The 26619-nt window shown below is 36.3% G+C and overlaps 2 protein-coding genes, 1 long non-coding RNA gene and 1 pseudogene across 4 annotated transcripts; 1 reads left to right on the top strand and 3 right to left on the bottom strand.

Annotated features, from left to right (window-relative positions):
- The first annotated feature begins 8876 nt into the window (after positions 1-8876).
- On the top strand, positions 8877-11755 carry LOC131435828 (electron transfer flavoprotein-ubiquinone oxidoreductase, mitochondrial). Its single transcript, XM_058604050.1, has 4 exons — positions 8877-9367; positions 9616-9729; positions 9783-10917; positions 10976-11755. Exons 1-4 carry the CDS (start codon positions 9337-9339, stop codon positions 11511-11513), a joined length of 1818 nt encoding a protein of 605 aa, XP_058460033.1. The 5' UTR covers positions 8877-9336; the 3' UTR covers positions 11514-11755.
- Positions 11670-13345, bottom strand: LOC131435829 (vesicle transport protein USE1). Its single transcript, XM_058604052.1, has 4 exons — positions 13008-13345; positions 12558-12948; positions 12349-12490; positions 11670-11847 (listed from the first exon to the last, which is right to left on the bottom strand). Exons 1-4 carry the CDS (start codon positions 13148-13150, stop codon positions 11804-11806), a joined length of 720 nt encoding a protein of 239 aa, XP_058460035.1. The 5' UTR covers positions 13151-13345; the 3' UTR covers positions 11670-11803.
- Positions 13346-14852: 1507 nt separating this feature from the next.
- On the bottom strand, positions 14853-16351 carry LOC131434080 (uncharacterized; annotated as a pseudogene).
- Positions 16352-16797: 446 nt separating this feature from the next.
- LOC131435830 (uncharacterized) lies at positions 16798-18126 on the bottom strand. Of its 2 annotated transcripts, XR_009230545.1 has the most exons (4): positions 17994-18126; positions 17755-17904; positions 17605-17704; positions 16798-17545 (listed from the first exon to the last, which is right to left on the bottom strand). It is a non-coding gene; the product is annotated as an uncharacterized LOC131435830 (long non-coding RNA). The 2 variants fall into 2 exon arrangements; XR_009230546.1 differs by lacking the exon at positions 17994-18126 and having other exon boundaries at positions 17755-17905.
- Between the last annotated feature and the right edge of the window lie 8493 nt (positions 18127-26619).

Raw genomic sequence — 26619 nt, forward strand, 5'->3', positions numbered from 1 at the left:
ATCGAACAAACGAGGAAGTCATATTCTTCAAGTGGGGGGAGCTCTTCCATTGAAGTTAAGGCACTTGAAATATTACTTTGGTATTTAATCCAGTCAATATTTTTTGTCAAATCATATGGAATATTAACTGAATTAGCAATGCCTTTGTTACTGCTAATTGAGATGATGATTGGTAAATGATCGCTACCGTGTAAATCAGGAAATACTTTCCAGGTGCAATCTAGTCGAATTGAAGTCGAGCGAAGAGATAAATCTAATGCACTTGGACGTGCAGGAGGTCTTGGGATCCGTGTCATGCTACCCATATTTAGTACCGTCATGCTAAAATTGTCGCAAATATTATATATTAAGGATGATCTGCTATCATTGTAAACGGAACCCCACATCATTCCGTGCGAATTGAAATCTCCTAAAATCAAACGTGGAGCAGGAAGGGCTTCGACAATTTCATTAAGCTGTCGTTGTCCAACTTGAGCTCTTGGAGGAATATATACTGAAGCAATGCAAATGTCCTTTCCTTTAATGTTTATTTGACAAGCAACAACTTCTATACTAGAAGTCGAAGGAATATTTAATCTATAAAAGGAATAACATTTCTTAATTCCTAAAAGCACTCCACCATACGGAGAGTCTCTATCGAGACGTATAATGTTAAAGTCATTAAAATTTAAGGCTATGTTTGATGTAAGCCATGTTTCGCACAAAGCAAATACATCACATTTTTGACTATGCAACAAAACTTTAAATGAATCAAGTTTTGGCATGATGCTTCGACAATTCCACTGCAGAACAGTGATTGAATCATTTGCGGCGGATGATAAATTATCCATCAAATGATACAAAACCTGAAGGAGCTGGCCATTGAGCTGATAACTGTTTCAAAAAAGTTCTAGCTATTGGTAGGAATGCTGTTATGATGGTCTTTAGAGGTTCAGAAATATTGAATGCTGCGAAAATCCATTCTACAATTTCCGAAAACTTAAGTAATCCTGTTGGTGAATGTGAAATGGAGCCCACTGGATTATTGTCTTTTCTTGAGCTAGTTCCTGGATTGGTTTGTGAATTTGACAAACCAGGAGGCACAGTTTTTGGTTTTAAATTTGGCTTTTTAGCTTTAACACGGGGATCTTTTTTTGAAGATGTAATTTTAGGTGTCTTTTTAGGTATTTTGTGGTTTGTTAATCTCCTCTTAACAGACCCTTGAGGAGTGACAAACGAGGTATCTTCACTATTTCCGTCGGAGTCAGATTCCTCTGGCTCCATAAGATTTGAAAAACCGTTTTCGGTTTCCAAGGGGGAGACATGTATGACCGTTTTAAGCATTTCTGCATATGTGCGCTTAGACCGTGCTTTTAAAGAAAGCTTCATTTTGTCTTTACGCAACTTAAATGCAGCGCATACTGAAAGATCATCATGAGGTCTCTCCCCACAATAAACACATTTTTCAACATCTTTATCGCAAAGATTATCCTTATGAGGCCCTTGACATTTGATACATTTGGACTTATTACTACAATAAGTAGCTGTATGCCCGAATTTTTTACAGTTCGTGCAATTCATAACATGCGGTACGAAAAGCCGAACAGGAAGACGAATTTTATCGATATAGACATGGCTAGGCAACGCAGATCCGGCAAATGTTACACGAAACGAATCTGAGGGACGATACGACTTTTTTCCATCGACAATAGATGCTGGATACAATTGCTTGCACTCGAGTATCTTAACTCCCTCAAGCATGGAGTTTTTAAAACGACCAACTCCATTTTTAAGTAAATCATCGGCCGTCAGACTTGCTTCAGTCACAACACCGTCAATTTCCACCTCCTTCGATGGAATGTAAACTCGATATTCAACAGAAAATAATTTACAGGTTACAATTTCGTTCGCCTGTTTCAAGTCGTTGACAACAACTCGAATTTTATCTCTATTAACTTTACATATTTCTTTAACTTCAGAGAAATGTGATGTCAAATCCTTGGTAATTTGCTTCAAATTTAAAATCTTTTCTTTTTTTCGAAGATAGACTATCCATGGCCCAGTGGTACCCTGTGGATAATGTTTAGCCCTCGGAGTATTTAAACTCTTACTAGTATCCGGAATCGGATTCGGATGATCTTCCATGAGATCATCCATTACATTAAATTTTTTTGTAAATTAATAATACCAAAATAAAAACTTATGTTTAGTAAAATTTCAGATATAAGAAACAAAAAATAAATTAAATTAAATCTACCTTGTAGCTGTCTCTGTTCCTTTATCGTGAAGAACGACGTGAAGCTCTTCCAACGGTTTCCAATTGGCAGTCTTCTGCTGTTTCCAATTGGCAGTCTTCTGTCGTTTACTGCTATCTCAGTTGCTCTGCCGTCGTTGTGAACACCACTGCACTTGCTGTGCTGCCTGTACCTGACCCCAGGTACAGTGCTTTTGCTCTTGGTGGCGATCAAATGCGATGCTTGCAGTGTAGCACCTCGCGATATATGCCGTCTCTTTTGATCCTACGCAGCGTACAAATTCTGGTACCTGGTAGATCAGCACTGGGTTGCTTTAGCACCTTTGTGCCTTTGCACCCCTTCGTCTTCGCACCTTTATGCGATGGCACCTCTGTGACTCGTCACTTCTATGCTCTCGCACCTCTGTGTTTCTACACCTCTGTGCGTATGAACGGGATGGCCTTCGTTGCTAGCTTTCCAGTCGGGAAACGCCCCGAATATTGCGTTTGCTATGGGCAGTTTAACTACCTGAAGCTTAGAATTGTCTCGGTAGCAGCCGTTAACTCACGAGCCAGTACAATCGAAACACAACCTCTTCGCTTGAATGGTTTTTACTGAATCGAAAATTTCTTCTTGTCCTTATTTGATTAAACCTAGCTTCTATTGGGATGTAAACACAGCCTAAATATATTGTATGCATGGCTAGATTACAGGAAAAGGCTTCTGTGTTTCCGTTGAAGAGGAATAAAAAAGTTCTTTGAAGAATCCCTTAGAAATGCATACGTTTGAAATAAAGATATAACTAGAAATAAATATGCAAGGAAAAATGAAATTGCCCGCTTCAGAAAACTTGATTTTTTTTCTGAGTAGGGTAATGGTACCTTCATTCATTCCAGCTCCGTATCTCATAAGCTGAAATATGGGTGCATTCTGAGTGCATTCGTAAAGATAATAAACAACACCCAGTATTATGCACAATTATGCCGTAATCTGATTTTTCAGAGCCGAAACAAAGATATTTCATCCGATTTTATCATAATTTGTTGATTGGTAGTCGCGTAATCCTCAAAATAACGTGGTAGCTCCACAAATGAAATCATTATTAGTACAATAACCCTATGTAAGATGAATGCATTTCTATAGCCAAAAATTTTAATCCTTTATTAGTCTGGATTATTCTAAACATAAAATATAGTCAACACAAAAATTTTACAAGATAGGCTCATGCCAATGCAATACTTCATGTAAAAACAGGTCTTGAAACCAGATAACAAATTGCATCGTTAAAAAAGATTAAAAGATTCCTAGTTCAATAAAATATAATCAGTTGTTCAAATAGATCTTTACGCAAAAATAATACTTATGCATGTGAAAGATCAATTTAATCAATCTTTCACTACACACCTTCTGAGCAAACACCGTAAAGAACAGCGCTAGAAAACATTTTCGTCCGCAGCTGTAAAGTACTTCTTCATCCGCAGTAGAGTACATTTTTGTCCGCAGTAGAATACTTTTTTTTCGTTGGCGGTAGGAAGCTACAGTACATTTTTGAAATCTACGGGAGTTTCAAGCAGCAGTACAAGGCCGTACCATCAAGAAAAGGTAGAATGAAGTAGAGCAAAATTTGTTTCTACCTGTACCGTTCTGATCGTCGCTGGTACTCTCTCTGTGGTAAATGTACCATCAAGCAGTTGTAGCAGGATGTAGAATTTTGAATGTGTAGAATGTACAAGGATAAATGTATTCTACCGCTACCGTTTGCATCCCTGTACATGACACTTGGTCCGCCGGGCCAATTTTCACTAGTCGGTTCTTCAAGTGATTGCATAACCTTTCTATATGAGAAAGGCAAAAATTTAAAGGTGGTCAGTTGATGATCGTAGGTGACAAACGATTAACATGGAATTCTCATGCCCGAATCAAAACTTAAAATAAAAAGGTACAGGCTGCATTAGGCACATGCGTAGCAACCGTACGCCATTGAGGATACCTAGAACAAAAATCATCCATTTTTCCATTTCGATTAAAAGGATATCTCCGTTCAGCTTCATAGTGTCTCGAATTTACAAATCCTAAGTGGCTGAGGGCAGATAATGCATATGTAACGTTAATTACATTGTTCCTCTTATTGAGTTATAAATAATGTTTTAAATCGACGTTCAATTTATTATACCGAAAGTCGAATATGAGCCCGTATGGTTTCCCGGATGAGCTGACGCGATTGGTCAAAGCGAAGATGGATAGAGTGATGAGTTACGTCCGGGTATTTGGAGAAGAATACGATAAGGTGATGGACTCTCATGTCTACTATTTAATATTCACATGTGTAATTCAAAGAGCGGGGATCTTTACAACTATTTGGTTTCGTAACTTTGAGATGATGATGGAAACATACATTGAACTGAAAGCCGAAGCTAGGCAGATCGTACTGTTTATGAATGCATCAGAAACAGCATACGTAACAGAATCAAACTAAAGAAAAAAACTGCGCCTCCCACACCGAATATTTATAGACGGTTACGACATCAAATGTTGCGTATTTCGGACCTAGCAAAACCCTTCGATCGAAAAAGTATGCTCATTAGACCAATAGTTCTTTATGTCCATGAGATCATAGCGAACAGAATCGAACCTGGTTTTATATCAGGTTTGCTCAGATCCCCGTTGCTAAGTGCGAAACCAACACAGTTTCGTTTGTTTGATGAAACTACTTTGGGTCAGTTTCAGTTTTCTTAGGTGAAAACGACATAAGTAAGCCAATAAGCCTCCTGTCAACACTCACTTGGAAAATGAAATGCATGTGAACTCTGATTAATAGAGTATGAATTTTAACATAACAGAGTAAACCTTTTTTTTGTGTTAACCATTTTGACAAACTCTCAGCAAGCATAGCATTCTCTTCAATTGATGTTTAAAGTGGGTGTTGACAGTTGACTTATTGATCGTTATCACAAAAAATGAGATACGCACTGAAAACAGTATTTCGCTAAAATCTCGGCAAAACTATTCCGTTGATTAATCCCGAATTGTCGGTAATTTGTAAATTGATTTTGTCAATTACCGTTTTTATCAGCAATCGACAATATTACCGAAGTCAGTAAAATAAGGCTGAAAATTCCTTCAATATTGTGAATGTTTTATTGAACTATTCTTATTATTATTATTATTATTATTATTATTATTATTATTATTATTATTATTATTATTATTATTATTATTATTATTATTATTAATTTTATTATTATTATTATTAATATTTTTATTGTTATTATTATTATTATTATTAGTATATTTGAGAGATTGTTTTCAAAACAAAGTTCTGGCATTGAATTACTTTTGTGGAATTTGGCCTTTCTGTTCCAACAGGCTTCGCAGCTGATCTTACGATCCTATTGACAATAAAGCTGTGAATCATTTCGCGGTTAATTTTTACTTTTGGTTAAAATCTGACACTCGAGCGGTTAATTTGATATTGTCAAAAATAACCCTGCTCGAAAGCATGGTTATTTTTAATAGATCGATCGCTATTTTCCAACACTGATAAAAATCTTGCAATGAAAATTCTAATATTAATTCTTTAGTTGAAATTATTTCCAGTGGAAAATAAACCCAACCCTCTTAGCAGGCCGTAATTGAATTGATTACCGATCGTTCGGTAATTGCTGAACTGTCAAACAACTACCGTAAACTGTAAACCAAATGGATCTAACAGATTGTTCGGTAATTTTTGTTTGTTTGTTTTCCTTTGGTTAAAATTCTGGATTTTCGGATTTAAAAAAACAACACATATTAACAAAAACGAATGAAGAAAATGGTTTTATTCCACAAGAAATTTAAAAAGTGTCAGATGTTCCGACTGACCGGAATTATGAGCACCTTCCAAAACACTTCGCAATCCGTCGAGTCCAACAAAAATTACCCTTGAACGATTTGTGTTGGCAGCAAGTGGACAAGTGATACAAAATTATTTTCCGCCTATAAGTAAATAAAAAGCTGTTAGTGGCTCTAATGTCTTAAAAACTATTATTACCTGTACCTCAATCCAATCGATGAACCCTTCTACATTTTTTTCGTTTGGTTAATAAAAAGACACTCACTGAATATTTTAATAACTGTTTGACAGTTAGTTTCATGATAATCGGTTTTCACAGAAGTTCGGTTATTGGAAGATAACTTTACCAAACGGACAGTATGATTTTTACCGTATTCGGCGACTATTCAGGTTTACCGTATCAATTGTATATCTAATACAGAATTCTGTAATGAAAATTAAAGTTAAACTGATCGTTCGGTGAAAATTGGCATAATTGTTGTAAAATAAAACCCATGTACCGAAATATCGGTTATTACTATAGATTACCGAAAGTTTTCGTCAAAAATATTACCGAATAAAGGAATTAAATCTTAGTGTGTATACTTTGTCATTTTTTCGCGTATAGTTCTAAATATATTCAGCACTTCCACAAAAAATAAGAAGAAGAAATAATGTTGGTAATGATGGAAAATCCGGAATTCCATCATTACTCGTGTCATTACTGAACTCGTAGACCTTACACGATCATTAAACGTGTCATTACTTTTTAGTAATGACACTTTTAATGATCGTGTAAGGGCCGCTATTGATAATAACGCTTTATAATACTATGTGTGGGTTATTGCGGTAGATTTAAAGTTTTTGCAAAAATAATCGTTATTTTTAATTATTTTTATAGTACTTTTGCTCAATTAGATAGTAGACCATCGTCAAATAAGTTCATCACCACTGAGGCTGCAATGAACCAGAGATGCCAGACATTTTCATAGAAAATCTGTATCTCCTTCTATTCAAAATCTGTATTTATCTGTATTAACAACTAAAACGAAATTTTCGCAATAATAATATCATTTCACGATTGAAGATGAATATAAGTAGATATCTGCAATCTTTTAGGATATTTTCTCCTTCAATTATTACTATTAGTAATCCCTTCCTTTAAGCATTTGAACAGTATAATGAGCTTTGCGCAGAATTCTTTGAGTTATTGAGTCGACATGGCATTTCAGTGTCTAATTTGCGAAATCTAGTCAGGTCATAGTTTCTCAGTTTGGTATTGAGGTTTCATTCAATCCAATCATTGCAGTTCAAATCTAAGTTCCATATCTTCATATACCAGATGTGTAAGTTCAAAGTGTCGTTTTGTTGTCAACATATTGCGGATAAAATCTGTTCGTTTTATTTTTGCTTGGACCAAAGCGTGTTTTTTTTGTTTACGTGATTCCGAGAAAAAACTTGCTTTTATTTTGTGTTAACCATGTCGAATTTCGAGCAAAATGAAAACATTTGTGTGGAAAGATATGATTTAATGTTCAATTAGGTGAAAAGGGTACCGAGTTCTTGTTGAGACTTATGGGGAACTTGTTGCAACTGTCAAAACTTATGAACTCTGGTTTCAAACGTATGTAGCTACAATTATTATTGGACTAAAATGATACAAAAATAAAAAAAAAACTATGGCCGAACATTTAAATTTCATCCGGCAAGCTATTTCTGATAGTCTAAGAGCCTTGGGAAAACTTAAAATGGTTTGAAAATGGGTTCCACACAAACAGAATGAACATGCAAAAAACCAGAGCGAGATGCTCCTTTCACGCTTTGAAAGAAAACTGCATCGGATTGTAACTGTCGACGAAAAATAAGTATATTTGGGAAACCGAAACGCAGAAAACATGGATAAAGCTAGGACAATCATTAACTTTGAGTTAAAGATCGAAAAGTTTTAAGAAAAAGACAATGTGAAGTGTCTGATGGGTTTAGGAGTAGTGAATTACGAACTTGAAAATACTTCAAATAAGAAACAATTCGCCTTCGTTTTTGAAAAACTCGATTATTTCTTGAAGAAAAAGACATTTTCAATTTCCGCAACTTAGTAATTAAATCAAATTTTGTTCTTTGGTCACGAAACTTTTATCTTATCTAAAGAAAAAAATCGTACTCTTTATGAAATCAGTATAAATCTGTATTAAACATACGAAATCTGTACAAAATCTGTATTCTGTATATAATCTGTATGTGTAAGTAAAAATCTGTATAATACAGATAAATCTGTATAAATGGCATCTCTGCAATGAACAAAAATTGAATAATTTTGAATACATTTGGTGGAATTTTTACTGGGTTTAACTCAGTAAACGGAATTAAATGGTTGCTGATTCTTTTGTAAATAACAAAATCCGGCACCACTGCCTTGTAAAGGGGGAAAGACGCAAATGCCCCGTTTACACTTCTGCTGGCTGCCAGCATGCTGGTGTCAGTGTACTTCCCTCTGAGGAAAAAAACGTTCAACGGTGGTCCTCCGTTGGTCTAATACTTTGAATCATTGGACCATAGTTGAACGTTTTTTCCTAAGAGGGTAGTACACTGACACCAGCATGCTGGCAGCCAGCCAGAGATGCCAGGTCTGCAGATTTGTCTGTAAATCTGCAGATTTGGGGTATAGTGCTGCAGACATTTTTTGTTGTGCAGACTTTTACAGACTTTTGAAATTCTCGCAGACTTTTGCAGATTTTTTAAATTCTCACAGACTTTCGTCTATATTTACAGATTTTTGAAATTTACGCGACCTTTTTTTTTTTTTTTTTGCTCGCCAAGTCAGTTTTGCGTGTCATACTTTATAGAGAAATTGCTGCCAGCAAGACATACTTCTGACTGCAGATTTTTTTTCAGATTTACAGACCCTGTCTGCAGATATTTGAAATTTTTACCTGGCATCTCTGCAGCCAGCAGAAGTGTGAACGGGGCATAAGCATTTCGAACTTTTTGTAGTCATTGGGCATTAGTGTCTCTTTCAAGTGTTTCTTTCTTCATATTAAGTGTTGTGATTATTGGTTCATTAAATAGCTTCCACTATTAATTTTGTTTAATTTTTATGGTTGAAATTGTGAAATTTGATTTTACTAATTTGAATCAAATTTATATTTGGAGAATTTGATTCTAGTGTTCCTATTGTTAGCTTATTGGGATCAAAGATTATCACCACGTCTGCGATATGCATCAGTTGATTTAAAATTTGTTGATAATTATAGAAAATACATTTCGATAACATCTGTTATATAATTAGCAAGTAAAAGTGATAAGAGATTAATCATGGCAAAAAATATTTTATTGTTATCAAAATGTGAGTGAATGTAATCAATTTGCATTGTTTTTAGATTATAAGTTTAGACACAGATTGAAATACTAAATTAGTCTAGCTAATAACCAAGCTGAGAATATTGCTGATATATTCAATGCAAAAGTGAATTCTATGTTGAGTCATTATCAAAGTTGCACTTTGAACCTTATCCTTTTGATGAGTGATATAACTATCATGACTAGTTCTATTAATTCTATTTGGAATATGATACATATAGTTAATTTTTGCAGATTCAAGACTTTTGTTAAATAACCATCGTTATTACTCAGAAGCATCAGCACAATTTCCGAATATCACCACTCATTACACAGTGAAACCAAGGGATAAAGATTCCAGATGGGCAGGTAGGTCTGTTGTTCATTCGAAGGAAACGCTTTAATTGTTTTTGTCATTCCAGAGGTCGATATGGAGCGCTTCGCAGATGAAGCGGATTTGCTTATTGTCGGTGGAGGACCAGCGGGATTTTCAGCGGCGATTCGGGCCAAGCAAATAGCTGCTGAAAAAGGCCAAGAACTGCGGGTGTGCTTGGTTGAAAAGTCTTCTGAAGTTGGCGGACATATATTATCTGGTGCCTGTCTTGATCCGGTTGCGCTTAACGAACTTATTCCCGATTGGAAAGATAAAGAAGCACCGCTCAATACTCCAGTGGTTCACGACAAATTTTCATGGCTCTCTGAAAGTGGGAAAATTCCTATTCCCATTTTCCCTGGCTGGCCCATGGATAACCGTGGAAATTATGTTGTACGTTTGGGTCACGTGGTTGCATGGCTTGGACAACAAGCTGAAGAGTTAGGTGTTGAAATCTATCCTGGAACAGCTGCAGCGGAAGTATTGTTCCATGAGGATGGATCGGTTAAAGGAATTGCCACCGGAGATGTTGGAATATCAAAGACTGGCGCACCAAAAGACACATTTGCGCGTGGAATGGAACTGCATGCAAAAACAACGATTTTCGCCGAAGGATGTCGTGGTCATCTGTCCAAACAACTGATGGCCAAGTTTGGACTGAATGCTGAAAATGAACCCCAAACGTATGGCATCGGCTTGAAAGAAGTCTGGGAAATCAAGGAGGAAAATCATAAACCGGGTTTAGTTGAGCACACCATAGGTTGGCCGTTGGACAAAAATACATATGGTGGATCGTTCCTGTATCATTTGAATGAACCGACACCGTTGGTTGCGGTTGGGTTTGTCATCGGGTTGGATTATGTCAATCCATACATCAGTCCATTCCAGGAATTTCAACGATTTAAGACACACCCCAAGGTAAGGGAAGTCTTTGAAGGTGGTAGTCGTATTGCATATGGTGCACGAGCCTTGAACGAGGGAGGATATCAAAGCATTCCAAAGCTTACTTTTCCGGGTGGTTGCTTGGTAGGATGTGCTGCTGGTTTTATGAATGTGCCACGTGTTAAAGGAAGTCACTACGCGATGAAAAGTGGCATGTTAGCCGCAGAAAGTGCATGTGAAGAAATTTTTTCTGGTAATACACAGGAAAAAACTGGCTTGGAACCAAAGGATTACCCAGAACGGTAAATTGCAACTACTCTTTCTCTCAAGTTACTATTTTGTACTTTCTATTATCCTTAGAATAAAAGAATCGTACGTTTGGAAAGACTTGTATAAAGTACGAAATGCTAGACCGAGCTTTCACAACGCACTAGGACTGTACGGGGGTGTCGCTTACAGTGGATTCACATTGTTGCTCGGCGGTCGCGAACCGTGGACTTTGAACCATGGGGCACCAGATCACACTCGTTTGAAACCAGCTAAAGAGTTCAAACCGATCGAATACCCAAAACCGGACGGAAAAATTACCTTTGATTTACTTTCGTCGGTTGCTCTCACCGGAACTAATCACGAAGGCGATCAACCCGCACATCTTACGTTAAAAGATGACACGGTACCGGTGAAGAATAATTTGGCTATCTATGACGGTCCAGAGGCGCGGTTTTGTCCTGCTGGCGTTTATGAATTTGTGCCGAACGATGAAGGTGGTAATATGAAACTGCAAATCAATGCACAGAATTGCATTCATTGTAAAACATGCGACATTAAAGATGTGACGCAGAATATCAACTGGGTTGTTCCGGAAAGTGGTGGTGGTCCGGCATACAACGGTATGTGATTATAGCAAAATACTGCATTTGAATCAACCGCTGCTCTCCAAGGATTTGCCAAAGGTGGTAGTAACTAGTTTTTAAAAATGTGCAATTGAGGATGTATAGATAGTTTTCTTTCTAAAAGATTGTAGCAGCAAAGTTATTAGATTTATACAAGAGTGTTTCGTAAATACTGTAAAATTTATTTTTCTTCATTTAAAAATAAAATAACGAATATGTAATAAAATGAAAAATAGTATACCTAACAGCCACATACTCAAAAATCAATCCGAAGCATCCTTAAAAATTGTGATTTTTAGTATGTCTTCTTTTTCATTATCTTCATGAACAGCACCATAACTGAAAAAGCAGATATTACGAAATTATTTCAAGAATAACCTAGATAAAAATCAACATCTTTCGCGTAACTGTTTCAAAAAGTTGGACACGTATTTAGATAAATTACTCGTCTCCAATTGGATTGCAGTATTAAGAAATGATTGTACCAAAAAAATCACCCCAATTTTGTTTTTTTGGTCGGACAGACTTTCATTTGCATTCGACCAAATTGAATAAAAAATTTAACAAAACTGTTAGTCACTAAATTCTATAATAATTATACAACTGTGTCGATTTATAAAGTTATTAAAGTGTCAGAATGCGGTTTATTTTAAACTATAATGTAATTGTTTCAAACAGAATTCTTGAATCAAAACATGAAATTTATTATATTATTGATTTTATGAAGTAATCAAATGCGTGTTTTCAATTTTGAGTGTAAAATATATCATGTACCTGAGTTCCCCGACAATAACTTATTTCTCAAAGCAACAGAATAAAACTAATTATTAATATACTCACATATAAAAATCATCATGACAAGGCCTATCATCAGCCACATCCAACATTTCCAAGCCTTTTTGGAACTTTCTTGCAGTTTCGTCGATTCAGACGACAGTGAGGACATATTTTGATCGGTTAGTTTTGTCGATTTACTAACAATCTATAATAAAATAGGAAAATTTCATTAAACCAAAGCCCATTTTTGGGGAAAGTAATCATTCACGAACCTCCGTGTCCTTCTTGATAATTTTGTTGGCAGTTTCTGTTTGTTCCTTCAAGTGTCGCGTAAGCAGCAACATATTTTCAGCTATCTGTTCCTGTACATCGGAATACTCCTTAACTGTTTGCTCCAGATTCTCCGCTACCTTTTGGCCAGCTCGCCTTCGAATTGTAGAATTAAAGTTTCCGTTAAATAACTCATTGCGCAATTCTTTCTGAAATTTCTGATCGTGGATCTGGCGAATCTCTCGGATAACGTCTTCTCCTGAATCTCCGGATGCTTTTAGTTTAGATTTCAAGCGAATCTTTTCCAGATTTGGCGATGGTTCCACATATTTGGAAGCTTTTTTAAGCTCATCACATCGATTACGATATTCAGTTATTAGTTTATTTTCTGGTCTATTGAGATAAATTTTTTTTTAAATGCTCTATATAACTAAACGAGTTTCGAATCTTACTCATATTGTTCTCCCAGTTCTAAAATCATTGTATCCAGAGACCGAATATACTTCTTCAGTCGCCAATCCAGCTTATCCACTGTAGCTATCTCTTCACACTGGGCAATCAAACTCCGCACATTAATTTCCAGTTTGGACGTCATCGTTCATGCGGCGATTTCTACTATTCGTAATTTATTGGTGAAATTTCTTGCTCCCTCATCGATCTGGATCAAATAAAAGTGAAATTTTGCTGACTCGCGGGCGGAATCGTAATTAGGTATAAAGCAAAACAGCAATCGAGGAGAAAAGTGTTTGCGTTGTCGCCACTTGCCAAATAAGCTGTCGCAGCGCAGCGATGGAACAATGACATTTAGTAAATGAAAACAAAACAAGCTATATTTTCAGCAGGGCTGTTACAAATATATTGTAAGGAAGCCCGCCGATGCCCACTGTAGTGCTGCCAGACTTGACTGTTTCACATTATCACGCATACAAAATAAATTCTATTGTTTTTCATACAAGAACGGACTCCCGGCGAAACTCTCAACGAGTGAGCACGTCGTATCATGTTATTACGGTGAAGATTCTACACGCAGAGAAAAAAATTGTAAATATGACCATGTTTGGGTTTCTCGCAACGATTTTTTTGTTAAATTAGTGACAAAAGAAAATCTGGTTTGATATAGAAAACATTACTGCTTGACAAGGGGCAATTCACTCTAAACTTTGTCTGAACACAAGTAAGATTTAACGGGAGTATAAAAGTTTAATAGGGATCGCATGTGATTAGAATGGGATTAGAAAAGTTTAGCCGAGATCTGGCAAGGTATTATTTTGACATAAGAAGCTTTCAACGTAATGTTTGTTTTTTTTTCTGTTTTTATTTTCGTTTTCTAATGCTATAGACTCAACAGCAAAATGCTCGTCAAGATGTGGTTTGTCTTAACTCAACAAAATGTGTTTCACCCGGGTTATCTTATAAGTCGCATAAGGTAAAATTTTCGAATATAATGTTAACATATTGTTTATTATGAGTAAGTTCGTTTGTTTCAGACGTAAGCGAGTGAAAGATAAATAAATGATTCCAACAATACTGGTTGATTTCGACAAAGATGTTCTTGATAAAGGATTTAGAGAACATATTATGCGGAGTATGACGAGTCCTCTTCGTTATTTGGTCCAACTCTACACTGATAAAAACAAGTCGGATCGATTTACATGTAGCACTTTAAATAAATTTAACGAAGTCATAGGAGCTGCTGACAAAATGCTAACACTTAGTTGATGAATCATGCTCGTCATTAATCAACAAAATGCATTGCCACCCGGTTCTACTAAGGATCTCTCCAAAAATTCAAAATCTGGTATTCCATGTGCCAAAGATTAGTTTTTTTTTATAATTTCATGTGTTATGTAATACAGTCATAAAATGCTACGAACTTGATGAAGTACAGTTCTTTTGAGAAAAACTAGTTGCAAAACCTTTTTTATTTATTGGCCTCCTATGAAAGTATTTTGACAATTATACCGATTTTACACATCAAACGACGGGTTTGCTTGTAGTAGACGGAAAGAAATCCATGCAGTTAAAGTCCTGTAATCGAACATTAAAAATTTAGGGAAATAGTATCAATTTGCAGCACGGAGGTCACACTTACAGTATGATTTGTTGAGTTTTTATAGAGTGTAAAGGTTAACCATTTGAAGAACGTTTGCCGTTTGCATCAAATACCACACATCAGTCATGTAGGCATAAGTTTCAATGTCAAGTATAAAATGTACCTGTCACGAGCATTCCGCGATCTTCAACGGTATTAGGACGTGACATGAAATGTACTAGCAAAATAATTCATTCCAAAAGAATCAAACTAATAGTATAGCGGATGGCTTATCAATTTTGTAAGCAAATCCATTCACATGGCAGAAAGCAGATGAACTAAAGTAGATCCAATCTTCTATATGAATGTCTTCTAGCACATGATTATCATTACGGTCTGAAATTTTGTCACACATTTCGGTTTGATGAAAGCGTCGTAATCTATCATTAGTATGCTGATACTGTTTGTTTCACAGCATCCAAAGAATCGTGGACTTTTTTACATGAATTATTTTATTTTTAATATCTCGAATCATAAACGTATGTTTAGTACCACTGGTACTGTTTTTAAGATTTAATTCTCCACATTTTTCAAAAATACTCATCGCATCTTCCATAGTTCCTTGCTCATCACCAGATTGAGTTTCGCAAGCAGAAATTTCATTAGATGATTTTTTTGGAATGCATATGCTGTCATTAAAGTCTGGTTGATCAATGCCTATCGCTTTAAGCATGTCAATAGCATCTTCTCTAGCATGATCTATTGTCATAATAATATCTCGATCGGACGGTAAAGTTTGGCCATTTTTATCGGTTTCAGTTTTAGTTTTTGGGAAGGTTACATAATTTTTCCATCGATACATTATTTGTATTTGCATTTGCAAACGTCGCATTTTTGAATTCCGTTCAAACATCGAAAAATTTATTTTTGTTGACATTGCACATAATTCTCGAAAAAAGTATTCGTTCTGTTGGCTTGATAGGTAAGATACAATAAATTGTTCAGGTGTGTTGCAATCACGACATCGAGAAAGGAAAAGAACTAGTGAATGAGCATTTATCTAAAGAGATAGATACACATTTGACGTTAAGTAATGCTGTAAATTTTTATATGTGCTCCACGACCCATTGCGCCAAGCACGTAATACGAACAGAGAGTTCCTGAGAAAATTATAAGTTTGATAATGTTGAAATCTATATATATATATATATATATATATATATATATATATATATATATATATATATATATATATATATATATATATATATATATATATATATATATATATATATATATATGTATATATACATCTCACCATATTAGAAAAAAACACGTTGCAAGGCCAAAATATCAGTAGAAGTATAAGCGATGTAAATTTTATTCATTATATCCAACAGAAGAATTGCACCTTTGCTACCAGGGAAACTACCTACGTGGCGTGTTGGTGTTGGTCTAGCAGAGTTCTGACCATAGCATTCATGATTTTAAGAGTTGGTTCAAACCGCATTTTGTCGCCACTGTTTGAGTCACTCTTCGTTAATAAATGTTTATCTTTCCCAACTCGACCTAATAACTCTCGAACTATTGCGATGGTGTAATTACCTGTTAGAGGAAAGATAACCTAATTTCATCATTTACTTATGTGAATTCTGTGATTTCACCAATACGAAGTTGTTTAGCAGGATTAATTAAACTGTGCCGACATTTATTCACCAGATGAATTGTGCCCTGTATACATACTGGTGAAATGTTTTCTTCCATTAGCGGCCCTTACACGATCATTAAAAGTGTCATTACTAAGTAATGACACTTCTGCTCAAACGCTCGTCATTACTGCATTACTGTACATCATTACTTTTTAGCATTACACGTTCATTATTAATGATGAGTATTTGTAACTACTCCAGCAATAGCAATAGCAATATTTTTATTTTCGTTTAGCTGAAAATAAATTTGATTTGCCATTGAAACGTTAGGTTAATGAAATATTAACAATTTAAATCTACACTTTGTCATTTTTTCGCGTATAGTTCTAAAGATATTCAGCACTTCCACCAAAAAAATAAGAAGAAGAAATAATGTTGGTAATGATGGAAAATCCGGAATTCCATCATTACTCGTTTCATTACTGAACTCGTAGACCTTACACGATCATTAAAAGTGCCATTCCTTTTTAGTAATGACACTTTTAATGATCGTGTAAGGGCCGCTATTCGAAACCAATATCCTCATCGCATATTTGGCTTGGGTTCACTTGAATTAGTACGTTTAATCATCGCCTTCAAAAACTTAGGATCACCGTCAGAACAGTTGCTTATAACCTTAATTCCAACTTCCATTAATTTATTTTCAACATACTTCCATCGTTTAAGAACCACTTCATGATCGAAATTAGTATCCGCACAGGCGTATCAAATACAAAATGGAGCTGCATTAAGCTGCATAGGAGTAGCGAGAATCATATGTCAGTGTTCCTACAGCAGTTTTTCAAAACGTGTAACATGTGCTGCGCAGACTTCATTCGAAATTGATTCATTATGGGCATACCATTATTATCAAAAAGCGGCACCAAACCGGAGAGAGAATCTGTACGAAGATCATATCCTGGTTTTGGAACAATACTAGTTGCATCTTTGCTTAGGCTTACCACAAAAGGTAAACCCTGAGACTGTAGATATTTTCGAAGCGGCTCAATTAATAGCATTCATTCTGTTGTATCGGTTGTATTATTCCTAATGTGTTTGTGCAAAACTGAATGGCTTGCGGAATGCTTATTTGATGCTCGGTATTTGTAAAAACTGTTTCCAGTTTTCCTGAACTCATATGCTAGCAAATCCTTTTCAAACGTTGAATAACGCATACCTTTAGAACGATATATCTTTGATCGCTGTAGACTTGAGTACAGCTCCAGCAATGGCGAATCAGTGACAATTTTTCCAGCATTTATTGGAGAACCTGTAACATAAAAAAAGTAATCATAAATAGTTGATCAAGGTGCATTGGTAGAGACTAACTGAATATTGTGCTCAAAATCTTCATGATCCTTAGTGTATCTGTTATCAAATGTTTTGTACTCTAGTGTATGGCGTCGCCGAACAAAATGGAGGCTGGAAGCTAAGTTGAGCTGATGACTGACATAAACAGACCAAAAGCGGGAAACATACCTGCAGCAAATCCTTTTCAATGTCATCCAGCATATGTGCCTTTAATGATGCTATACTCAAGTTACCTGTATAGCCTAGTAAATTGAGTATTGTCTTGATTCTGTCTGGTATGTGTCCGAAATCATTCTCGACACCTTCCCAGAAAGCGAGCTGTAAAATTACACATTTTGTCAAATCAACGTATCAAACCTTCATTTTATAATGAAATTAGAATATGGAACGCAATAAATTAGTTATACCTCGGCCAATATAAATTACGCGAAATTCTTAATGTTCTGAGTAGTAGCAACCAGAGGTGGTTGCTCAAGCTCAAGCTTAACCATCTCAGCTCAGAAATTGAAAGAAATGATTGAAATCAAAAAACAAACCATATTTACCTGAAAATTCATCTTCTTTTTTTTTTTTTTCTTTTTTTTCCTTTGTGTTGTCTGAAGTAATCAGACTGGCTAAGATCATGGTTGATCCATCTCGCCTCTGTCGTCTTTTGTTCGGTTTTGCACCGTTATTATTTGTTTGTATGTCAAATTATCATTTGTTTTTATACTTGTAGTTTGATGTCCTTTATGAAATTGCAGATTTGTTTCATGCTCTCTTCGCAATTTTCTAGAAAGACTGTTTCTAGTGGTTTCATGTGCTCTAATACTGTGTATTTGGCTCTAGTGTTGTTGTATTTTGGGCAGATGTAGAGTGCATGTTTTAGGTCTTCTCGTTCTAAGCAGATTTCGCAGCAATCATCATCCTCGAGGCGCCACAACGCCCTTCTTTCTTTCGTGAAGGTATGTCCAGAGCGAATTCTGTTTAAAATTTTTATTTGATTTTTCCTTAGTGTCAGATCCTTGAACCATATTTTCCTTTCAGGTGTTTTGAGTATTTCGTAGTGCCATCGTCCTTTAGAATTGGATAGTGCCTTGTACGCTTCCGACCAATCATACCAGATCTCCTTCTGGCTTAGAGCGAGTGCATCACCGAGTGTTATACCAATATGTTCCGTTTGTTTGTCATACGTTTTAGAGACTGCCGCTTGATCAGCTATTTCGTTTCCTTGAATGCCGGTGTGGCTGGGGATCCATTGGATTTTTAACGCCCCTCTTCGCATATCTTTTATATCCTTGTAAATGTTATATACAATAAAATTCTCAAAGAGTGACGTGTTGTTCATTAGCGATTTACATGCACTTCTTGAATCAGTGAAAACGACTGTCTTTCCATAGTTTTTCATTTTTGCGTGTTCAATTGCTTTGGCTATAGCTTGCAATTCTGCATTCATAATAGAATAGTTGTTGTTGATGTTCTCCGCGATTACTGAACGATCTCCTTCGTCATATATGGCCCATGCAGTTCCTCTGGGCGTCTTCGAGGCATCTGTATATATACGTTTGTGGTCCTTATACTTGGTTCCATTTACTTCCTCAAAAAGTTTTTGCCATACTAGTCTACTATGTTCAGTTTTTTTGTAATCGTTTTCACTAATGGTAGGTTGCACGATATCCTTCAGGTCGAAGTTGTGGAAGAATTTCATTCGCGTTTCCCACGCTACACTTTTGTCTGAAGGATGTACTTGGTAGAGAACGTCCATGTGTTTGATTGCCAATTCAGAGAAGAAAGATCCATTTGGCATTTCCATCGATAATGTTTTGCTGATGAAACGTATCAGTGGTGTTTTGTGGTACATGCTTCTTATCATCTCCTTTTTGGTTAGAGCTTCAATTCTATGCTTTATTGGTAACTGTCCCGATTCCGCTAGAAGCACATGGACAGGGGTGCTTCGAAGGTATTTCATTGCTATACGGATGTAATTGTTTTGGAGAACTTGGAGTTTGTTCAAAATGGTGTCCGCTGCGTTGCCATAGGAAGAGGCTCCATATTCGATTCTACTACGGATTATAGCGTTCCCGACTTTTATCAATGTTTCTGGATTTGCTCCTTCGGTGCCTTTTGCTAGCAGTTTTAGCAGGTTTAGCTTTTCGCTTGCTTTTCGTATGACGGCCTCGATGTGTTTCCGGTGTCGCAGTGTGCGGTCCATTTTGTATCCAAGGTAGAGGTGTGTATTTACTATTTCGACCGTTTGTCCTCCAATTTTTATTCTCAAATGGTCAACACGTTTGCTTGTGAAGGGTACCACTGCGGATTTTTGCGGACTTATATGTAGGTCAAGTTCCTTTAGTCGGTCAGCCAATTTATTGAGGAATCTGTTTAGATTTTGTTCAGCTAGTTCGAGTGTGTCCCCTTTCGCGATCACAGCGAAGTCGTCTGCGAATTGTACTAGCTCGCATGAGTCATCGCTTAGCTCATGCAAGGCTGCAGTGTAGAAATTGTATAGAATTGGTGATACAGGACAACCTTGTGGGAGCCCTTCTGAAACTACTCTTTCTATTTCACCGTTTTCAGTTTCCAGACGCATGACTCGATGTCGGAGATATTCGTAGAGCCATGAAATGATTTTCCTGGGTATTTGTAGGTTCGTCAAGATGTTCAAAAGTTTTGTCGTGTTGACAGAGTCATATGCCATTTTGACATCCAGAAAGGCTACTATGGCTTCGTTGCCCTGTGTTTTGGTTTCGCAGATGGAGTTTATTAAATATGTCACACATGTGGTTGCTGACCTATGTTTCCGGAAGCCAAAGGAGAGCTCTGGTATCAACTTACCGATATCAGCTATTTCAGTTAATCTGTCCTTTATGACAGCGTTGATAAGTTTGATTTCGACATTCATTAAGGCGACTGGCCTTCTTGCGTTTGGGAGGGCTATATCAACGTTTTTCTTGGGAATTGGCTTTACTTCAGTTATCCTCCAACTAGGTGGTATGACTTCAGAGACGAAAACTCTGCTAATCATTTCTGATATCTTCAGTTGCATTGTGTACGGGAGTTGTTTCAAGATGTCATAAGAAATTTGATTTTTGCCAGGAGCAGAAAAGGTTTTTGTTCTTGCGAGTGCTTTTAAAATCTCTTCATCTTTGAGGGCCATTTCATATCCTTCAAGGGTGTCTTGCGTAGAGGCCCTAGGCATCTTTACATTCTTGTTCTTTCCCTGGAAATAATGATTCATGAAATCCAATCCTTTTTCATAAGAAATCAGACCAGTCTTTTTGGTTATCCCTGACAGCGAGGTATCGATGCCCTTCACTATGTTCCATAGCTGTTTGGTTGGGGTATTTTCGTCCACTTTAGAGATGAGATCTGCGACGTAGCGACGTTTTTCCTTGCGCACCATTTTTTTGAAGGTGGCTCTCGTTTTTTGCACTTCTATAAAATTGGTTCGTGTTTTGTTCGCGTTATAGTCCCTTAAGGCTTTTCTTTTTGTTTCATAGAGTGCTCCTATATCTGAGTTCCACCAACTTTTTAAATAGTTGGCTTTTTTGTTTGAAATTATGTAAGACGATTTTTCCACTGCGTCGTTGAAGATTTCGACCATTTCATTCGGGGAGTAAAGAAATTGGGGTCGAATTGAACTGAGGAGATCGACTACCTTTGATTTGTTAATCTTTTTTATATGTGTTTTTGCCACTGGAATGTTACTGTCAACTTTCAACCAAATGGAGCAGTGGATACTGCCAAACTCTTCTTGCCGTACTTCCCAGGATGTTTTCCTTGCAATATTTGCCGAGACGAGAGTGATATCCACAGCTGATTCTCTGGCATCGGGTGCTTGTATGATAGTGGCTGTGCCATCGTTGAGTAAGACATATTCCGATAAATCGATCAAATCTTTTAAATATTTGCCTCTGGCACACGAGGGGAAATGTGGACTCCAAGACTCGTGATGGGCATTAAAGTCCGCGCCTATTATTTTTTCTCCTGGAATTCTAGAGATGCAGTCAAAGAATGCTGTTAGAGCTCTCTTCGTTTCAGTGTTGAAACTATTCGTCGGTGGAAGATAGGCAGATATCAGGGTTACCGAGTCGAAACCACTTCTTATTTTGACTCCAACAACTTCCAAAGGATCCATATCGGGCAGGATGAGCTCCTCATAGTCAAATTCCGTGTGTACGAGTATGCCGACTCCGCCATATCCTTGCTCTCTCCGTTTCGAAATCAGGTTATAGTTCTTCATTTTAAAAAACTCTTTTTCTTTTAGCCATATCTCTTGAAGTATGGCTGCGTTTACTGCGTTTTTCATGAGGGTTGTGTAAAGCTCTTCTCTTGTTTCAACAGGTCTTAAACTTTGTATATTATTTTGTACAATATTCAAGGTTTTATTCACCATTGTTGCTTTCGTTTGATATTCTCGATTCGGCGGTATTGTTGTTGTCGTTGTTTATTATTTTATCGAGCTCCGTGCATATTTTGATCAATAATTCGTCTATTTCTATAGCTGACATCTCACTCTTCAGTCTGTTCATTATAGTTTCTCGCAGTTTGACTAAAGGTGCTTGGAAAAGTTTTTGTTGCAGTTGTTGTAGGAATATCTTTCTGAGCTGTTCTATGAAGGACTCAAATTCCGTGGTCTTGTGAACATTTTCTGTGATGTGAGAATTGTACTCTCCTCTTTTTTCTCTAGTCAGGCTTTCTGAGGGTGTTTCAGTATTTGCTTCTTCCTGATGCCTTCTAGACGCGCGTCTTGGCGAACGTCTGTTTATGCCTGGTTTATTTGTATTATCTTCGGTTCCTGCATTAAACAGAGCAGGAAAATTTTCCTCCGCGAGAGCTTCGAAACGATTTGTAGATCGAGGGAGGGTTTTCTCCGCCTCTGCAAAGGAGATACGTTTTTTCGCCATTTCCTTTACTATTTTCTTTCGTCTAATTCTTTCTGGGCACTCTTTGTCGGCAGCTCCGTGATTTTTGCTGCAATTTTTACATCTTGTCGTATTTTGACATTGCTCGGGATGGTGTGCCTCTCCGCAGTTTTGGCAAGACGGTTTACCTAGGCAAAATTTTTGTGTGTGTCCGTACTTCCAACACTTGAAGCATTGTTTGACAGGGTATATATAGAGTTCGGTTCTAAAAGCGCATCCGTAGATTTTTATACGTTCTGGAAGCTCTCTTCCCTGAACTGTAACTTTTATATTTGTAGTGTCAACAATCGTATCGTGTTTTCCCCTTTTTTTAATGCGCTCGACTTTTACAACATTGTAATCGCATTCAATGTGGTTTATTAAATCATCTTCCTCGAAATCCGTTGGCACATTAGGTACAAAGCAAATTGTTTGCTTATGGTTTATGGGTAAAAATATTCTGAGGTTCTTCTGGCTGATCTCGAGTTTTTGTAGCTCTGCAAAATCATTTTCGCTCATTAGGTCTAATTTGTACCTGAATCTTCCCACTTTTGTTATTTCTTCGCAGCGGTTAAAACCGGTATCATACAATAATTTGCCCACTGCCACTGGATGATTTGGAATACCGATTGCATAATCAATCGGCTCCAGATATGCCACCTTCGTAAGGACTACAGAGTCCAGTATACTATTTGTTTGTTCTTGCTGGCTTCCTTCTAGGTTCATATTGAGCGGATAATCGTGTTTTTTTGGACTTTTACCTTTATTGCTTTGTGTTCTTAGCCTTCCTCCTACAAACTTTTTTTCCTTTGCTTTCGCATTTAGAGGACGTTTAGGGATTGCTCCTGTTATGTTTTGAGACTGCGTTCCACCAGCAGCGGTTTTGATTTTTGGCAACATTTGCGATCTTGTAAGTCTTCCCGCGGTATTATGCTGTTGTAGCATTTCTTTTGTTTTTTCTCTTCGTATTATTCTTTTTTCTACACTAATGCTTTTAACGCTTTGCTGCTTTCAATAATATTCAGTAGCTTCCTGTATTTATTTTTCTCCTTTCGATCACTGCTTTTTAATTTTTTTTTGCACTTATATTTTTAGCACTTCTTTTGACGATATTTATTAGCTTTGGGTATTTTTGTCTTCTTCTCGCGATCACTGTTTTTTTAAGCCTATACAATGGCGACGCTGCCACTATCAAACACTACGTAAAGCACATGGCTTCCTAAATGCACTTTTCCATTTAAACAGCACCGCGCAAAACCTTTCGCGATTTTTATTCTACAAGGAATTGAATCAAGCGTGTATATGGACACAACAGATTATTTGAACTTCAATTTATTGGTTAAATATCAAAAAGGAGGGGAGAGCGAAAAAACGTCGTCCTTTCTCCACAAACTTTCAACCGGAAGTCCTTCGAAAATTCATCTTCAAAACGATATAGTTCTTTGTTTACTTGTCATACACTTTTTTTGCAACCTCGGATGACAGATACACTTCATACAAGATTAGGCAAATTTAGGTTGGATTAGTTTAAAATTACCCAAACTTATCTAGACTAATTGGGATTAAATGAGTTTAGAAAAGATTATTTCGGAATGAAATGAGTTTATTAGTATGAACTTGTCTAGAGTTTAGAGTGATTTGCAACTTGGTTAATTTCAACAATAAACTCAGCCGGAGCAAATATATTTTTCGTTTTATTATACCAAAATTTTGATTCAAATTAAACAAGGATTATTGTTGATGTTGAAGAGAAAAATGGGTTTGTAACAATCATGATCTAGCTTGAATTGAACAGAAATCAAGTTCAAAAATCTACTAAATGTTTTGTTATTTTAAACATGCTACATTTCTCTGCGTGTAGTTTTCGCGGGAAAGAAATAATTCGACAGTCCCACGACAATAGAGCCTAACTGCAAATGACAGTTTCTCTTTGTTTACTTTTTCTTTCACGATTTACCGCACTGGTTTTATATTTCACGCCTTACTCTTCGCAAAACTTTCAAGATAAAACCACAAGCTTTCGATTTATATTGGAAACATTGGATGAATTGCAGTAATGGCTCCGTAATAATCAAAAGAGGAAGTAAACAAAGAGAGGCTCTCATTTGCAGTTAGGCCCTTTTGTCGTGGGACTATCGAATTGTTATCCGTGCTATAGAGACTGAATGTGTAACACTGCTAAGGATATCAGAAAATCAAACATTATTCTTCTAGCTAATCAATAAAATTTTACTCTACTATTTAGGTTATTGCTCAGCTCCCTGCTGGAAAGCCATGTTACTGAGAGAAGCATCATTCTGCAAAGATCAAAACAACATAAAGAATGGTTCTCAAAAATTTGATATTATCATACTAACTAAACATTCATTCAGTACCATACTTCCTCACAAATTATCAATCAGAATATCTTCACTACTATCAAAGACATCATATTAACAAGATATTCAGCTCTCACATTTTGCGAACAAATCATTGGCAATATCCATTTTTGCGCCCTCAGGGGAGTTCATGTCGAATCTTGTACAATAAGGTGAGAGAAATGTCAAATTCGAGTGCGCGAAAATAGCAGCTCTGTGCACCCATACAATTGACATGATATGTTCATATCTAGAGATGTCGTAATATCGATCGATAAATTGAGTAATCGATTAACAACCCAGATAATCGAATAATTTTTAATCGATTAGTTTAAAACTAATATTCGATTACTGTGCTAATCGAATAATTCGAAACATCCTATAATAGTAATCGAATAATCAATTAATAACTAAGACAATCGATTTAAATTTAATCGATTAGTTTGAAAATTGTACTCGAATATTGAAAAATCGAATAATTAAAAAAATCCGACATCCCTAGTCATACCGTGCAATGACGTTGCTGAACTGAAGAATGATTTCTCTCTAAGCTGACAGGGTCTGATCGGATTTATAATACGCGATTGTTTGTTTAGATATTTGTTACGATGACACTTGCTAAAGTGCATTATTGTTGCCATCGGGCTGTTATTACTCGATTACTCGATTATTCACTCGACATTCCGAATTAGGATTTTTAGATATATTCGATTTTTCAACAAACGAACAAAATTTTCAAACTAATCGATTCAATTTTAGTCGATTATCAGAGTTATTATTCAAATACACTATTGAACAATCCAATCAGCGTGGTCACCACGAGATAGCGTTATGATGATTGTTTTGACATATCCCATGTATTTAGAAAAATATTGGACGAATTTTTCAATTTACTTGAGTTTGAAAGAATGCAGATGGTAAAACCTTACAAATATGGGTAAGAAAAACGATAACTCACGTGTTGTCATCAAACATATGATTTCAAATTGTCCTATACTCTTGACAATCTCGGATGAAATTTAAAATTTTCCGTTCACATAAAGATTTGATTTAGATGATAAAACATTAGTAAATAGACTAGTCATTAAACTTTTGATCATAATCTATCAATTAATCTCAAAATCCAACCCAAAAAACAAAGAATATCCCAGATATGAAAACAGTACCCAACCTCACTTCTTCGAATTTGAAATTTCATCTTACCATTTCTTCATAAATATCAATCAAACATACCACGGAAAGTTTACCAAATTTTCACACGTTTTTGTATATTAGTATTCGATTCATAAGAAAAAAAATAAAAACCCTGCATTTTGTTCGAATCTTCAAGTAAAATCTGAAAATTATTATTGTTCAAAGCTCGCCACTCGGGCAGCGCACCGATTACAAAAGAGTTGGTTGGATTCTTCAATTAATCCAACATCCCTGAACACAACGAGGGTTTCACTGGTACACAGCGAAAAAAGAGGAAAAAAAGCATATTTTGACTGGGGATCCGGTCACTTTGGCTGTCAACAGTAGGGCAAACAGCTGGCAGCCATGACTTCCTCAGAACCGATGGGGCGAAATCCCGGTCAACTCAGTTGCATCTTTTGAGGTGTATGCGAACCTCTCACGATCATTAAAAATGTCATTACTAAAAAATAGTATCATTTTAATAAACGTGTATGGTGCAGTAATGACGAGTTTTCTATATGCAAATTTAAAATATCATTACTTAGTCATCATTAAAAATGACAAACATAATTCTCGTGTATGGACCGCTTATGTCTGACAGCGGTGAGGTAGGCGAG

Source organism: Malaya genurostris, chromosome 3 (assembly GCF_030247185.1).
Source record: "Malaya genurostris strain Urasoe2022 chromosome 3, Malgen_1.1, whole genome shotgun sequence".
NCBI lineage: Eukaryota > Metazoa > Arthropoda > Insecta > Diptera > Culicidae > Malaya > Malaya genurostris.

Coding starts and splice junctions, on each gene's coding strand:
- LOC131435828 (XM_058604050.1), top strand. CDS start 9,337: ATGGCAAAAAATATTTTATTGTTATCAAAAT. Junction 9,368..9,615: donor TATTTTATTGTTATCAAAAT/GTGAGTGAATGT, acceptor TAATTTTTGCAG/ATTCAAGACTTTTGTTAAAT. Junction 10,918..10,975: donor CCAAAGGATTACCCAGAACG/GTAAATTGCAAC, acceptor TATTATCCTTAG/AATAAAAGAATCGTACGTTT.
- LOC131435829 (XM_058604052.1), bottom strand. CDS start 13,150: ATGACGTCCAAACTGGAAATTAATGTGCGGAGTTTGATTGCCCAGTGT. Junction 12,491..12,557: donor TTATCAAGAAGGACACGGAG/GTTCGTGAATGA, acceptor ATTTTATTATAG/ATTGTTAGTAAATCGACAAA. Junction 11,848..12,348: donor TGTCATGATGATTTTTATAT/GTGAGTATATTA, acceptor CTGCTTTTTCAG/TTATGGTGCTGTTCATGAAG.